The 16,777-nt window shown below is 37.8% G+C and overlaps 3 protein-coding genes across 19 annotated transcripts; 2 read left to right on the forward strand and 1 right to left on the reverse strand.

Annotated features, from left to right (window-relative positions):
- The first annotated feature begins 601 nt into the window (after nt 1-601).
- LOC132700821 (NADH dehydrogenase [ubiquinone] 1 alpha subcomplex assembly factor 2) lies at nt 602-1,272 on the forward strand. Its single transcript, XM_060668385.1, has one exon. It carries the CDS (start codon nt 685-687, stop codon nt 1,102-1,104), a length of 420 nt encoding a protein of 139 aa, XP_060524368.1. The 5' UTR covers nt 602-684; the 3' UTR covers nt 1,105-1,272.
- Nucleotides 1,273-1,457: 185 nt separating this feature from the next.
- On the reverse strand, nt 1,458-6,836 carry LOC132700820 (poly(U)-binding-splicing factor half pint). 14 transcript variants are annotated; one of them, XM_060668384.1, is made up of 11 exons: nt 6,643-6,836; nt 6,487-6,592; nt 6,305-6,384; nt 5,998-6,093; nt 4,906-4,959; nt 4,690-4,850; nt 3,943-4,001; nt 2,937-3,281; nt 2,366-2,882; nt 1,783-2,284; nt 1,460-1,730 (listed from the first exon to the last, which is right to left on the reverse strand). In XM_060668384.1, the coding sequence occupies exons 6-11, from the start codon at nt 4,744-4,746 to the stop codon at nt 1,621-1,623; spliced, it is 1,590 nt and encodes a 529-aa protein (XP_060524367.1). In that variant the 5' UTR covers nt 4,747-4,850; nt 4,906-4,959; nt 5,998-6,093; nt 6,305-6,384; nt 6,487-6,592; nt 6,643-6,836; the 3' UTR covers nt 1,460-1,620. The 14 variants fall into 14 exon arrangements, with proteins under 14 accessions (XP_060524355.1, XP_060524354.1, XP_060524367.1 ...); XM_060668380.1 differs by having other exon boundaries at nt 6,305-6,393; XM_060668372.1 differs by lacking the exons at nt 5,998-6,093; nt 6,305-6,384 and having other exon boundaries at nt 1,458-1,730; nt 1,783-1,912; nt 1,967-2,284.
- Nucleotides 6,837-7,134: 298 nt separating this feature from the next.
- Nucleotides 7,135-16,299, forward strand: LOC132700687 (serine/threonine-protein kinase 10). 4 transcript variants are annotated; one of them, XM_060668170.1, is made up of 11 exons: nt 7,135-8,106; nt 8,548-9,002; nt 11,167-11,245; nt 11,308-11,408; nt 11,462-11,717; nt 11,774-13,076; nt 13,186-13,695; nt 13,758-14,079; nt 14,128-14,367; nt 14,544-14,833; nt 15,227-15,367. In XM_060668170.1, coding segments are annotated over exons 1-11 (4,080 nt in total). In that variant the 5' UTR covers nt 7,135-7,583; the 3' UTR covers nt 15,228-15,367. The 4 variants fall into 4 exon arrangements, with proteins under 4 accessions (XP_060524153.1, XP_060524154.1, XP_060524155.1 ...); XM_060668172.1 differs by lacking the exon at nt 7,135-8,106 and adding an exon at nt 9,143-9,188 and having other exon boundaries at nt 8,857-9,002; XM_060668171.1 differs by lacking the exon at nt 14,544-14,833 and having other exon boundaries at nt 15,227-16,299.
- Nucleotides 16,300-16,777: the final 478 nt, after the last annotated feature.

The raw sequence follows: 16,777 nt of genomic DNA on the forward strand, positions 1-16,777 counted from the left end.
TTGATTTCTGTGGTGACCGAGGATGGCCCGGTTGGTAAGACGTTGACCTGCCAACTCGAACTTGCCAGAGGTTGTGGGTTCAATTCCCACCTTGGGTATTGTGCGCGTGAAAAATTGTTTTCGGTCAATTTTCCTCGGCGGATGCCGGAAAATGGGTGCATATCCGAATTTAAGATGAGCCCAATTAGGCGTAAAAAAAAGATTTCTGTGGTGGAGCATTGCACGCGGCAGTTTAACCTCCGCTCGCTCCTAGCAGAATCCGTTGTAATCGTCCCAAAAACTTTGATATCCGTCTTTTTTCATGTGATTGTGTTTCGGAAGTGTGTGGTGATCGTTTTTAAGTGTTTAAGTTCCGCCGGCCCCGCTGTTTTGACCGTTCACGCCGGTTGGAGGCTGGATGGACCCGATGGTCCGCGGGGGCAGCGGAGGGATGTCGATTTTTTTTGGTATTGGTCAAAATCGTTTTTTGCTACCAAAAGCGAAGACCCTCGACGGAAGTCGGCAATGGGCAGATGATCCTAGCAGTCCTGCCCACAACAAGAGGAATCGAATTATTGTTATCTATGGTCACGCACTTATTTTCTAGTGGTTGTTCTAAGGTTACCACATTGTAAATTTTGACAAATAATTAATCATAGCTGTTAATAAAAGGAAAATATATTATTATTCGTCATTATTTTGGAGATGTCTAAAGGATCGTCGCGCAGTCTGTGGGGCGTTATGCTGAAAAACTTTATAAATTCACTTAAACCAAGGCAATTTAAGGGTGCACATATTGGAACCGATAATTTTGGTAACAAATATTATGAAATACCGGCCAACCCTTCAGTAGGAAAAAGTCGACATACTCGGTATTACGAACCACCAACAAAGGATGATTTTCAAGAGGAGAGATCACCAGAATGGGATTCCTGGTTAAGAGGTCGTAGAAAACTTCCACCTACTGAAGAGGAGATTTCCAGAAATTTGGCCATAATTGAAATGAAAAAGAAAAATGCAATAGAAGTAGATGCTAAGGGTGGTAAGATGAAACCCATGCTCAAAGGTATGGAGACTTTCCCTAAAAGGTCTGAATTTGAGACTATTCCCGGCAAAAAAGGGTAGGAAGTCAATAATTTCTAGGCTAAATTTATTTATCTTGTATATACTTTGGAAGTAGTAATGAAGCATGTGGCTTACTAGTTTTTCTAAATTAGTATTTGCTGCATTTTTGTGGAATAAATTTTCAATTTTTTTCAAGGTTTTGTACCTTTGTTTTTAACAACTTAATTCCGGTCCAATAATGCTCAATCATTAGGCACACACAATCGGTTAAAACCCATTGATAAGTTATGTCTTTTCAAACAGTCTAGGTAATAACAAATATTTTCTGAAAACTTCATACTTGCAAATCATGATTGAAGCTAATTAGATTCATACTCATGCAAACTTGAATCAAAAGTGAAGACAATAAAAAAGGACTTTATTTACAGGGAAAACATAATACAGTTAGCCTTAAAAAATTTCATTTCAATCATTTGATTTTGTAATCAATATAGTCAACAATGGTGTGGTTGCTTGCTGCTTTAGTCTCAAAATAAATATTAAAACAATAAAATTTAACCTAAACCTATTTAGAGCTTATCCTGAAAAATCACTATGATCGAATAATGTCTGGTCATAAAGAGTTGCCCGCACCATCCTTCCACCAAAATACCGGCCATTCAATGAGTCCCTTGCCTTTTCAGCTTCTGTAAATAACAGAAGCAGTTATAATTTACTTACAATTTCTAGAAAACTTACCAACAGTCTCCCCAAATTCCACAAATATTTTGACTATAATGTCATTATCATCTTCCTCTGATTGCTTCTCATTATAAATGATAACTTTCTCCACCTGTCCATATTTGCTACATTCTTCCTGTATCTCATCCTGCAACAATTCATCGACATCTTCAGGGCCCACCATATTCCTAAGTATAACAACCCGTGAGTCCACCTTCCTCATCAGCTTTTGCATCACAAAATGTCGCGCATTTTGACCTTTGATCGACATATTCTCCTGTTGCTGTAAAGTTTGAGGTTCATTCTGGTCTAACAGTTTTTTTTGCAGTTCTTCTTGCTGTTTTAATTGAGCTTCGGCGGCACGTTTCATTGCCTCCTGTTGATGGTTGGCGTTTTGTTTCTGTGAAGGCTGTGAAACTGTTGGAGTTACCACAGTCGGAGGAGGTAAAGTTGCTGGAATTACTTGTGGTATTGCTAATCCTGTTACAAGAGGCAAAGCACCCCCTACAGCTCCCACAACCTAACAACATGAATTAAAAGATGAAAGTAGGGTGGAAAAACAAGTAAACATTAAAGTGAAACATTAGAATATTTTACTTACTGTTGGAGGTATTATCGCAGGCTGTATAGTGTTGTTTGGAGTAATTTGAGGTATGGCTATGCCTGGTGGTGGTATAACAGCCCCAGGTGCCGGTATGATAGGTGCTACCGTTGGAATAGCCACCCCAGGTGCTCCTACAACTGGTAAAGTTGTTACGGTTGGGGTAGATATAGGTATTGGTGTCGGTTGAGTCAACTTTGTTAAACCTAAAGCCACTGCATTACTAGCCACAGCATCCATGGCTTGGATTTTGGCAGTGGCAGCAGCAGCTGCAACTGCCGCTGCGGTGGGTAAAGCATTTGAACCGCTTGATGGACCCAATAGGGCATTTGGAGGCGTAATAGCGCGCCCCACACGTAAATACTGACCCCCCAAGTCAAACAAGTTCATACTGGCTATGGCTTCATTTGCAGCTTGAGCACTTTCATACTCAATGAAACCGTAACCTTTGTGCTTGTGACCACTTGAACCTTGGGCAAGTTTACAGTAGATAATTGGACCAAAGGCCTCAAATACACTGCAATAAAACTAAAATTACCACATGGAAAGCATTCAAAGTAATAAGAAAAACCTTTTAATATCATCTTCATTTAGATCAGGATGTATTGATGCCACATAAATCCTGTTATACAACTTGGCCTCTTCTTGAATTTCATCAATGACAGTTTGCGCCTGGGGCATGTTGCTGGGGCGTCCCACCACTTTGATGTTACGTCCACCAATCATAACCCCATTCATTTGCTCCAAGGCCAGCTGGGCTGCTTCAGGAATCTCATATTCAACAAAGGCAAATCCTTTGTGTTTTTGGGTAACAGGGTCCCAGGACATGTTTATTGATTTGATGGGTCCAAATGGTAGGAACGATTGTCTGATGGTGTCTTCCTTCAGTTCGAAACTGATGCTTCCCACGTAGACTCTAACAGAATATTAGTTCAAGAGAAGATAAAGTCGCAACAAAAGATAATATATATCCAGTCATACACCACAAAACTTCTTCAAAATTAATTCAATTATATCTTCAGCTTTCCTATGGAAATTTTGAAGTACATCGCAAAAAATAATTGCGATATTAGTTTTTTTTTTCCAAAGAAACTTCCACATGCTACTGTAATACTTTTTATAAAACTTTTGGATTCCTCCTGAGTCGGTTTTTGTTGACTCGAACTAGCCAGTTCCAGGAATTCAGAATTTTTATAAGATATTACTGTTATTTGAGAGAGTTGGCAGATTTTTTATGAAAACAGATATTCTCAATTGAATTTAGGAACTTTCACACATTTGTTATTACGCATCAGATCTTATCAGCTAATAAAGACATCAGTAGCTGGAGAATCATAAGATCCTCAACAACTTCAAAGAATTTCGATCATCATTGTGCAACACTTTACTGACTCATTCGATCACTCACTCATCATGGAATAGATGGCGCCACCGCGTAATTAAAATCTAAAATAGTAGTAAGGCTAATTGCAATTTCGCAAATCTTATTAATTGTAACTTGCAGGGCCCAAAGTCGAACTTGCATTTCATGTGATCCTGCAAGTTACACTGTCCTATAAGGAAAAGGGGGTGCTAACCTGCACATAAGGGCGAGAGCCTGCTGCCTCTGGACCTGAGTCCTCTGACTAGCCATTTGCTGCAACAGAGGACAAGTGCCGTGATACATTATACTTTCAAAAAGTGAATTAATAAACCCTGGAGTGCCAAAAATATTTATTCTACTATGGCACTGACCCAATCAAATAGTTTTGTTTATTCAAAATGAATTCTGGACCTCCAGGGAGTAAAACTTTAAAACATGTTAGTAATGTAACTGGAAAATGGCTTGATAAGGGCGGGATAAACAAGGGTGATAGCGAAGGTGCGGGGGGCGAGCTCTCGCCCCCAATGCGCCGGCGCGTGACGTAATATTTGTCGTTTACGCACTAACCTGCACATTAATACCAAAACTTGGTGTCTCTGGAACGTCTTATCTTTCTGCGAAGCAAACGTGCGTTAGTAACACGGCCTTTACTGTAAAGGTTGGCGAGGAAGTTGGTAAAAAATAGGAGTTAATAACGGTTTCTTACAGGACCCTTACTTTAGTATTTTTGGAAGTTTGACCTACCTAACTTAATCATTCGGCTATAATATAGTAAATGCAAAATTTTTATCATTAATTATAAATTAGATGGTTTCTTTCTGGGTCCTCATTAACTTAAAAAACCTATATAAAATCGTTTTGAGAGTCGGGGAAATTTTAGTACATAAACAAAGATATATGGGCGTTATTTGTCATGGAGCACAAAAAAATCTAAATGAATTACAAGCCGGGATAAATATACCTGTTGCTGGTAGGCGATAGTCTGCTTCATAAGTACCATTCGTATACTCTGTTCCATCGCATATTTTTTTGCTTTTGCTACAGCGTCACTCTGATCTGATGAAAGTTTTGGCAAAGCCCCACCGAGGATCCCAGCGATGGTATTAGTTCTAGCACCGGGACCTAGACATTACCAGTATGAGAATAACAATGTTAAAGAGTATGTAGATATATCTACCTGTTACAACTTCTCCGGTTTGATCGATATCAAAAAGGTAATTGATGGAAGGACCTACGACAAAATAAACGTGAAAAGTTTCATAAATTCAACGATTTTTGAAAAAGAACTAATTAAATCTTGTCAAAAGCGTTGCGCACTTTATATTGGTATTATAAGATTCAAGTCACGTAAATGATAGTTGACCAGCAATAGCACATTATGCATAACATTAGTTTTACTGCATTGCCTTTGACAAGGTATTTAATTATTTTTCTATCCATTTGCCATATTTGTCCTCTCCGTCAGTAGTAGTACCTAGGTCTTCAATATAGAGAATTATAAAAAAAAATTTCAACAACAATCTTGAAAAACATACATTTAAATTCCCGAAGAGAATATCACTGATTCAAATTTATTTTAGAAAAAGAAATATACAGAAAAATCATAAATGTAATGAAGTGAAAATGATGCCTTTGGGTTAATTGTGAAGAGGAAAGAATTCCTCTAAAATCCATCATTTACCACAGCCTATAAATACCAGCAATGGTATAATGTGTCAGAGACAAAACTGAGACCGGATTCATAGCAAATTCTGAAGTTTATGGAATGCAATATGTGAACCTTCTCTGAGACACTGCACAAATTAAGTCAGAAAATAATGCCCAACAATAATGAAGTCATCATATATAATATACCAGTAACTCAACTTAACTCCTTTAAACTTTTTTCTCTGGATTAGAACACTAGAAAACTTACAATATGATCAATAAGTATAACAAATTAGTAACACCAATTTTTTAAGATTGCTGTAATAATTTTCTGGGACTAAAATGAATATACATGGAATGCATAATTTGCCTGCAGTCATGTGCTATGTAATTCCTGAACTGCAAAGTTTCTTATATTTGGGCCTGATACTAACAACAAAAAATTAATCACAAAGAAAGTTATTAGTTTTTAAGCCAAAAATAGAATAGATTGGTCGAATAATAAATTAATTTCATTATTTTATGGCAATGAAAATTCTACTGTACTTAAGATCCAAACATAACAAGCTAATAACATTATACTGTTGCAGTTCAATAAAATGCCTTAAAGAAAAGTAAGTACATTTCTTAGGAATGTTGTCCTCGTTGGGTGCCAAACTTCAAGTAAAGGAAACAATGCAACTCGTGTAACTCGTACCTTAGTAGCGTCTAATCACATCTGTAAGCACAAAAAGAAAATAGACATGTCTAACACAAAATGCTGTTCCTTTACCAACTTAAAAGAAAATTATTGGTTACTTCTGAATATAAAATGAATGAGTATGCGTTAATATCAGTGCCTGAACTAAAACGGACATAACATAAATTTTTTAAATGATTATCTAAAACCCATACTCAATCACAATTTCGAAACATCATTTGACTCCTACCGTGTAACCGCTCGAAGGCTACGGTTACAGCAATCTCAATCTACTCCATGGAAGTCAATGTGTGTCCGCCGACCCGATTTCTGGAACATCTCAAGCAGACATTCGCATATTAGTATGGCTGTCCGTTACTTGAGGATTTACATTTAGAAAAAACGCAACCTGTAGACAAACAAGGTACTTACCTTCTGGTTGGGTAGGTTCCATTAGCGGTTCTTCAGTGCCTGGTGCCGGCGGTTCTTCCTCCATTTCCTCTGGTGGGGGTGGAGGCGGCGGTGGCTGACTTTGAGGCTACAACGAAAAATCCAAGTTCGTTTCTCATAAACCTTGTACTAACTTACAGTTGTGCCGGGTAGAAGGTTTGTGACTGCCATTCCACCGTTCATTCCTAGTTGTTGAGCTTGAAAACTCGTTAACATACTCAGAAGTCTTGCAAGTTGAAAACTTTTTCTCTCTGGATGAAAAGTTAAAAACAAAAATATAGATAATAATGGCGACGTGCCACTAAAAACGCCACCCTATATCGACCATTTCTCGCATCAGAGAAAAGTTCTTCTTCTTGAGGTGTTTACTATTTAATCCCATGTGCAAGGAATAGTTGCTCAAATCGTTGAATGGCAACAACCGCGTTTATTTAGTTTCATTAATTTCTAAGTTAGGTTGATCCTGAGCATGACGCAAGATTTATTGCTATGCTGATTTTTGAGTAAAACTTTATTTTTTGTTATAATTTGGTCAAAAAATTATATGTAGTCTAAGTATTACGTATTATCCAAATGTGGCAAGCGCTAGGTTGACATGTGGATAGATCACGCGGTCTTTATGATGTCACTTCGAGGTGTGGTGCTTCAAGGGGTTGGCTGGGGCACGGAAACGGTACAATTTTGGCATGGCTGACCTTTTGCGCGGTGTACGAAAATATACAAGTTTGACTTCCGGAAAATACGATTTACTTTTAGAAGTGTCTTTTCAGTCCGTTGTTTTGTGTACGGTCGTAGTGTAGTGTGAATGGCGTATACCTGCAAATTTCGCCAATTTCGTTGGTGAGACAGGTTGTTGTCCCTAACTTGTGGATTTGACGTTTCCTTTCACTTCATGCCAGGGATATAAATAAGTTTTTAATTTGATAAAGTCTGCAGTTTTTGTTTTTTTTGCTTAATTGAATTAGGTGCAGTTGTATTTATAGGACTTTCAAGTGACCATTTTGTTGTAAAATGAGAAAAAGGAACCGGAAAATTGTCATTTCTCCAAGAAAATAATTCATTAATTCACTTATAACACGATGTCTTTCTTTAAAAATATTAAAAATGTACTGCATCTTGGCGGCAATGATGCCAAAAAGAAAAAGGTTTATAACAATGTGCGCATGGATACAGATCCATTAGAATTTTGGGATCTTATTGGAGAACTCGGAGATGGTGCCTATGGTAAGGTGCATAAGGCCCAACACAAGCATACGGGACAACTTGCTGCCGCAAAAAAGTGTCAGCTTGATGGGGAAGATGATCTTTCGGACTTTATGGTAGAAATAGATATACTGACAGAAATTAAGCATTTAAATGTGGTTGAGTTGCTTGAAGCATTCCAAAAGGATCAGTACTTGTGGCTACTTATTGAGTACTGTGATGGAGGTGCTCTAGACAGCATAATGACTGAATTGGAAAAGCCTTTGACTGAACCTCAGATTGCCTATGTATGCCAGCATATGTGCAAAGGGTTGCAATTTCTTCATAAGTCGCATATTATTCATAGGGACTTAAAGGCAGGCAATGTGTTATTGACTATGGCGGGTGGAGTCAAAATTGGTTAGTTTTTTCAGTTTTTTGTATGTACTTTACTTCCACAAATTGCTTTGTCTAATTAAAATTAAAATCTGTGGTTCAAATTAACAAATTTTACACATTTCAGTTTTATCTAGTTAATCCTTTAAACCACAGACATCAGTGTTATTTATAGAAATTTTGATTTATGATTCACTGTTGCCATATTTACTATAATCTGCGCATATTTGTTTTTTAAGTTTACATTGTCGCACAATTTAAATTCTTACTGTTGGTTTTCTATAGAAAATTTATTGAAATCTTCAAAATGCCCATAGATTAGATAACTTAAGCAAAAACTCTTCAGTTATTATTATTATAAGATGTTCTTTAGCATTGTTTTTATTATTTTTATAATTATACCTACACAACTTTTGTTGTTTTTTGTTAATAAAATTCATTCATTCATTTCAAGTTTAATTGCAGCTGATTTTGGGGTGTCTGCAAGAAACAAAAGCACTTTCCAGAAACATGACACATTTATTGGCACTCCCTATTGGATGGCCCCAGAAGTTGTGCTGTGTGAGACCTTCCGTGACAACCCATATGACTTCAAAGTTGATATTTGGTCTATGGGTATCACTCTAATTGAATTTGCGCAAATGGAGCCTCCCAACCATGAAATGTCACCTATGCGTGTGTTACTCAAAATTCAAAAATCTGATCCACCTAAACTGGAACAACCATCAAAGTGGTCAAGGGAATTTAATGATTTTATAGCAAAGGCTTTAATCAAGGATCCTCAGAAGAGACCTACCTGTGAGGATTTATTAAAGCATGTATTTATTAATTGTATGTTGGACTCCAAGCCAGTAAAGGAATTGTTATTGGAGTATAAGGCTGAGGTGGTTGAGGAAGAACTGACGGATGATGATCCAGAGGTATGTTTGTATTTAAGTTTTGATGAAGTCGTACTTAATTTAAAAAAAGATGGAAATTGTGATTTCTTAAACCATGTATGCCCTTTGTTTTTTTTTTTAATTATTTATAATCCAAATTTTCATTGCTTTGTCATGCTTAGCGGGGTAAAAGGCAAAGAAAATTTCGAGGGCATTACCACAGAATTGGTAAGTAATCAGATATCTGACTTCAAATAGATATATTGATATGATATTAAAAATATTATGTTATTTACTGTGCATGCGGCTTATTGGGTCCCCCCTCACGCCCACTCCCCGCGCAGGTGAGCCCATTTTTATTTTGTTTCTCACCACATGTCCTGTGTCTGTTTAATCGTTTCTATAATATATTCTTTATTGTGCATGAAGTTCAATGTATAAAAATAATAGGAACTTTTACTTTTATATTCCTTAAATTAATAACCTGGTCAAGTAACATTTATGTAGGTAGTTGGTTATGAACAGGAAAAAGTTATATTTATATGTTTTTTTACTGAGAATTAGATGATTATCAAGTTTTAGATAAGGCTTAGTTAACTGTATAAAATGAACATACTTCAAATTAGTAGGTGAAGAATTATATTTAACACTAAGATCAGCAACTTTATTTTGTCAAGATACAAATATATTTGAAAATTACTGTACTAAGGTTCAGTTTAATAAAAATAAATACATTAATATATTATGTAACCCTAGATGATTATTGTTATCATTTAAGATTTTTCTCTGTGTAAACACTCCACCGAATGCAATGAAATAATTACTCATTCATGCCTTAGATTTTAATTTTGTAATTTTATACACAAAAACTTTTAAATATAGCTTACAATTTGCCTTTCAAAAGTATTCAATTAGTTATTAAAGAAAAGAAAATAATTACCAAAGATTGATTGATTTAATATTAGTGTACTTTATTTATTTTATATATAATGTATTATGTTTATTCTGAAACTATAATAACAAAATACTATCAGGCAGGTCACAAGCACAACAGTCTGTATTACGCACAGCTGAATTGATTGATTACTAGAACTAGATAGTGATGGACTAGATAGATATTAAGTGAAAATATGTTATTGACTCATTCATACCTCAGTTTGTTGTTTGGTGGAATGGAGCACAAAAAAATTATATGTTAACTCCTACAGCTGTTTAGTGACTATGTGTATAAACATAAATCAATAAGCAGTGGACATAAAAGTCTATTTTGGATTGTTTCAAACTATTTGACATAGTAGTTTTAATCTGCTATGTTATAATATTGGATCTATATTCAAGAATTGGGCTTTCCTATTCCCATTCTATTGCTTATGACATTCAGACTTTTCGATCCATTATGCCCGCATGCCTTCACTCTCTCCCATAGCGGAGCCCTGTACTCTCTAGAATTTACAGTATCTCTTTCATGGGTAAATTGGATAGTTCCTTGGGCTCAATGAATTGAGCTCCTAGTCGCTTAATTGGCAGTTCACCCCCATGATATGGAGAGCCCTTTCTTAGATGGCAGTGTCCCCCTAAGATTCCTACTATATGCCGAGTTGCGCGCGACTGATACTGAGAGTGCACTTTAGATCCTGAGGCATAGAAGGTCCCGCAATAAGAACCTTCGACTGCCAGTTTGTTCTTTACCAAGGTGCTTGTTTCCCCTGTTTTTTTGTCTTTGAGCTGGTCCATAGGAGTCCCGCAAGTCCCGAGTGACAGGGTAACCCTAAATACTCAGACGAGTGGCACACGACGAGCTCACGACATTATCTTCGTAATACTATGCAGCCTTTGGCAGGGATTGCATAACACTTTGGCTTGGGTTATTCGATCGCGGCGGTGCTTCCTTGCTTTCAGGAGGTTCGCCCCCTGTCTGACGCATCATTCTTATCGCTTTACAACAGATTTGATTGATGTCAAAAAATAGTCAATTGGGAATCCAGAACAATACAATATCATGATTCTCTTCTTCAAATAAAATTGTTTAATTCTTTATTTTGTATTTATTAATCATAATCATAAGGTGTAGTCTTAAAATTTTCTTAATAACTTGTACCAAATATAAAAAAACATCTAAATTTCTTTAAAACAGTACAGCATCTTGAAGACATAATTCGCCTATTAAGAAATTTGCTTTCACAAATTTCAAGAGTTTATGTTTCAGGACAATCGGGCATCTCAGGTTCCCCTGGACATCGAAGACGATTCTGCTTCGGTACAAAGCAACGAAGTGGATGCTAAAGGTAAGACGTTGAATTTTTCTTTATTTTTGCTGACAAGCTTTTCATCATAAAATTATTTTCAGCCTTGGAAATGGAAAGTCTGGTACCCAATGCTGAAAAGAAACCAAAAATGAACATTGATTTAATTGAACCACCCATCCCTGTTCCAGCAGAGAAGAGAACTGTATGAAAAGTGATAAAAACAAATATAAAATGTTCATGGATGTTCTATTTTAGGCGGAGAAAAAGGACGAGGTCCAAAGGAGGGCATCACACGACAAAGGTCGAGCACCGCCTCCGCCGGTGCTTCCACCTCAGCCACTTGCACTTCCATTGAACAAAGATGCTGTACAATTGGCTGTAATTCCCATTCCTCCTGCTCTTCCAGCTCCTCCATTAGCAATATCAAATGTAGCTACTTCTGCTTCTGACCATGTACGCCTGGTCGATATACCGTTGCCGCCCCATATTGAGGACACCAAATCAAATGAAGGTAAGCTAAGCAATTTTCTAGTAGTAACTGTGTCAGACAATTTTTTTCACTAATAGACGGCCCCAGTCACTTACATTTAAGTGATGAATCCGGTTCAGCTCGTTCCTCAGCTATTGCCGAGGTTAAAAAAGCTTTAGAGAATCATCTAGAAAAACGGTTATCCCAAGAAAAGGCGACAGTATTCGATAAATCTGCAGATTCTGTGGTGGTCAGTACTTCGAATGTGTCGACTCCTGAGGACAGTTTGAATTATGTCACTGTATCGACCCCGCAATCGGAGCGCAGTAAAAATATGTCTACTATTACAATTAATACCGATTTTCCGGATTTATCCAACAGTTTAGCTTCAAATATTAGTCAGGTAACTGTTGTCACCACTCACCCTCCAGTGATTATAGACAACTCTCAAGTGGCAACCAGGGCGTCATCTACATCACCTAGCAACAATAGTTCGAGCGAAGTTATCATTGTAGCCAATGAGAATAACAAGACACATGTAGAATCATCGGATGATGAATTCAGTCCCTCGTTTGACTCGCTGGAGTATCCGCCTCCAAGCGAATTCAGGGACAAACCTCCTAGCGGCAAAAGGCTAGACGAGAGTGAAGTTCTCATAGCGGACTCAAGTTACGTGATAAACGACTCTGGTTTGGCGGTGTCGGAGGAGAATTCAAGACTGCTAGATACTAGTCACGTGTCAGTTGTTAAAATAGATGAAGAGCAAGTGCACGTTAAAGATTCGACTTCCTATATGCACGAAAAAACCACCGGTGATAATTTGAGGAATTCCACTAGCGATTTGTCCAACACTTCGTGCAAAACAGATAGCACCAAGAGCGAGTACAGCGACGAACTTCGAGGAACCTCAATAATACTTGATGGCTATAAAATGAATGGCCGAATTGTTCATTCAACGATGGGCGAGGATCATTTATGTCAATTGGATGACGTGTTCAAGAAGAGCGGTTTAAATGGAAGGGTTTATCAAGACAATATGTCGGATAGATCCCACAGCGATTGTGGATCAGTTCGAAGCAATGGAAGTTCCCACAAGAGACCAGTGTCGGCCAATAAGTCGGACGCCGAGAGTATTTCACTAGCCAGTCACGAAAGTCGCGGAAGTAACGAGAAGGACGTCGCCAAAAACGACACCGATGAAGTGGAAGACCAGGTGGTGCTTCGGAAGCCGCCCAAGACGAAAGCAGAGACAGCAGCAATGATGATTCGCAAGACGAGAAAGCGCACTAGAAAATTTATGATCGACGGGGTTATGATTACAACTACCACAAGCAAAGTAATCTATGGGGACGAGGACGACCCTCAGTCAGATCCCCATAATGACAGGAAACAGGAATTGAGGCATGTATTATTTATTTATTACTGTACCGTTTCTATCATGTAATAAAACCTATCAAAATATAATAATTACAACAATAATTACCACCATTGTTTTTGGTTTATTTTTTAGAGAACTAAAATATTTGCAAAAGCAGGAGCAGAAACAGTTTCAGGACTTGGCAACCAAGGAGAACCTGGCATTGGAACAGCAGGAGCGCAAGTTCGAACAGGAACGTCTGAACCTTGAGCGCACGTACGAGAACGACCTTGAAATGCTGAGCAGGCAGCAGCGGTTGCAAATAGAGCGCGCAGAAGCACACCAGGATGCTGATCTCAGGGCAACGTCGAAAAAAATCCGAGGCGAGCAGGAGCGCGAGCTCAAGCTTTTCCGCGAAGGCCTAAAGCAAGAACTGAGGCTGCTGAAGGCCGAGGTCGATATGTTGCCCAAGGAGAAGCGCAAAACTGAATTTAAAAACCGGAAAGAAAAAATGGACGCAGATCACACAGAGCGGGAGAGGATTTTCCTTGAGAAACTCAATGAAAACCATGAGGCGTCGCTTCGACGTCTGAGCGACGCCCATAGAGAGAAGATAGCTCTCATGGAAAGGCAATTCCTCCAACAGAAGCAACAGTTAACTAGGTATATATATATTTGTTTGCATTTTCACCTGCAACTGGTTCATGAGGAGGCACCACTTTTAGGACTAGGGAAGCAGCATTGTGGGAAATTGAGGAGCGACACATTCACGAGAAACATCAGCTTGTTAAGCGCCAGATCAAGGAGATCTTCATTTTGCAGAGGCACCAGATGCTTACGCGGCACGATAAGGAGAAGGAGCAAATCAAAAAAAGAGCGTTGCGGAAAGAGGAAGAACTATTGAAGAAACAGAGCATTGAGAAGCGGAATCTGCCAAAGCGCATTAGGCAGGAGATGAAGGCACGAGAGGCCATGTTCAGAGAATCAATGCGGATCTCAGTATCGAGCAGTAATGATCCTGAACTCGAGAAGAACAAGTTCAAAGAGGTTAGTTGGAGACATTTTTCGAAAATTGTAAACACTTTTTGTGTTTAGTTTCAGGAAAAAGAGAAAAAGCGATATCAAGCAGAGCAAGCACGGTTTGAGCGAAAACACCAGATGCAGCTTGAAGAGATGCGGGCGATGAGCGAGGCCACTGTAAAGGAACTGGAGCAGCTGCAAAATGAAAAGAAGAAGATGTTGTTGGAGCATGAAATGCTCAAGTTGAAGCAGAGGGAGGAGCAGTACATGACTGAACTGAGGGAGTGGAAGGCGCAACTCAAACCGAGAAAACAGGTGAGAACTTAATTTTGCATTTAAAATCTTAAATTGGGTACCCTATTGGTTATTTCCGTATCATTACTTTTCCCAGGCATAATTTGTTTGTGAGCGGCCAATTATATTTGGAATATCCATCTTGTGCACTGATTGATCAGTTTAGTTCTTGTTCTGATTGATGCGAACGTTTTTAGAAATTAGAGGAGCGACTCCATAAGGAGATGTTATCCTGTAGATACACCTCCTATTTACCGCGTTTGACTCTGCCAGATCCCGGTAGTTCATCTACCGACGAGATTATGGAGGAAGAACCATTTGCTTCTGCTTCGGTACCATCGAGTCCTTTCATAAATGAACGCAGGCGCCCAACTTGGGGCCACAAGAGGACTTGGAGCGTTGGAGTTATTAGCACCAGCAAAACCCTGAAAGATGACGGGCATTTTGCCTTTCCAAAGGCAAACCAATCCTCTGATTCTGCCGCTTGGTACTGCACCCGATTTTTGATTGTGTTTGTTTATTTTTGATTGGGCCTGTGGCGAGGATGGCTATAACAAAACTATTTAAGATGGGTAGTTGCCTGGTTTATTTCCTGATCAGTTTTTAAATAGAAAGTTTCAATTGCAAACAATAAGCAGATTGTATTAAGCGTCCATCCTCTCCATATGTGTCGTTCTGAGGATAAGAAGGCTTCGTCGGTTAGGTAGTCATTGTATTTTGTTGGTGTTTGCTTTCTTTTTATAATTCTTGGGTTGGTCGGAAGCTAGATTTCGTTTATAATTTCAGTGTTTGTAATTAAAATCTGCTTGATATTGTTTATTTGTAGTACAGTGCGATCCACATAGAGGCATATCCTCATAACTCATGCATTTCCTTTCAGAAACTAGAGGAGACATTTATACAACAGTTGGAGGAGCAGGAGCGGATGTATGGTCCGGTGGCCACGCCCTTATTGCTACCCTCCGACTTGCCCGACTTGACGCCAGAGAGTTGCAGCCGATTGGGCATGGGCTCAACCCGAAGCAGTCTTTCATCTATTTCCGAGGGATGAGTTGCCATTTAGTCATTGAAGGGGTGTATATAAGTTTAAAAGATCGAATTACTTTTTTACTGCAACTGTAGTAGTTCAAATGTCCTATACTTTGCCACGGGTTAAGTGTTCGCGGAGGCATGTTTCCATGTGTGAATTTTTTTGGACTTTGCAGAAGATGCCGTGGAAATTGAGAGAATTTTAATTGCGTTTTTATATAAAGAAATTTCTTTTTGTTTCTTATTTGCAGGTATTTTTTTTTAAATAAAATAAATGGCGTTATTTTGAATTTCGTCTCGAGCGTGTTAGAACAAAAGGGCGGGACGAATATACTTGGGGTTCAAATATTGGAGATATATATTTTTCTACTATGACAGCCAACGATTACTACTTAATAACTTCATGATGAACGAACTTTTTAAATATTTTTCCAGTTGGTTCTTTTTAATCACTCAGCAGCGCTGAATGAAAAAATGTGGTATGCATTGGAAAACTAACGTTGTCCCCACATAGCAGGTCTACCTTGCGGGATTTTTCTTTTATTACAAATCTCGTTTTGCAGTGAACAAACAAAATAAAATTGAACGGTATAAAAGTCATTAAAAGAAACTCCCACTCTGTATGCTAAACTTTGAATTGGTATATTAGTATTCACGCTGAAGCCGTCCAATGGGGATTTTTATTTTTTTTTTATTGTATATATCATACTCAGTAATCGGAACAATGTATAGTGGAAGGGAGGGTCATTCATTATTCGTTTTTGTATTTCCTTTTTTCTTATATTATAAATATTCATATTATGTTTTTACTTAACACAGTGTCGTGCCGTTCTGTATAATACACACGTGTACAGTTTAATATATTTTACTTTTTAATGTGCATATTATGAATATGATTATCATTTAAAAATTAATAATAATAGAAAAAAGACTATTTTAGTGTTTTGTTTTACTCTTCCTTCTTTCCTATATTTCCCCAAGACTAGGATCACCAACATGAACTAGATTTTCAAATTTTAGAATTTGATGAACTAGGCAGTATGTAAAAACGCTGTAAATTAAATATACATGATCCTCGCTTTAAGTCAATTTTTTAATTTCCTTTTTGTCTATTATAAGTACTATAACTTAGCTTCGTTTTTTTTAATATAAGTTTTACGTGCATAACTAATTAACCAAAACTCGGGTAATGACATTTAGAATGCACATTAGTATAACGTGATATATAGTAAAATTGATACATTGAAATGATATTTCGTCCATATACCCAAATTTCACACACAGACCTACAGCTTGCGCCAGTTTTTTAAAATAATGATATTTGTTAAATGCGGAGTGAGACATGACTCATGTATGGGCATATGCAATCTCAACATTTTTCCATATATAAATAGATAATAGA

The sequence above is a fragment of the Cylas formicarius genome, unplaced genomic scaffold, assembly GCF_029955315.1.
Source record: "Cylas formicarius isolate icCylForm1 unplaced genomic scaffold, icCylForm1.1 PGA_scaffold_4__25_contigs__length_36172078, whole genome shotgun sequence".
NCBI classification, from domain to species: domain Eukaryota; kingdom Metazoa; phylum Arthropoda; class Insecta; order Coleoptera; family Brentidae; genus Cylas; species Cylas formicarius.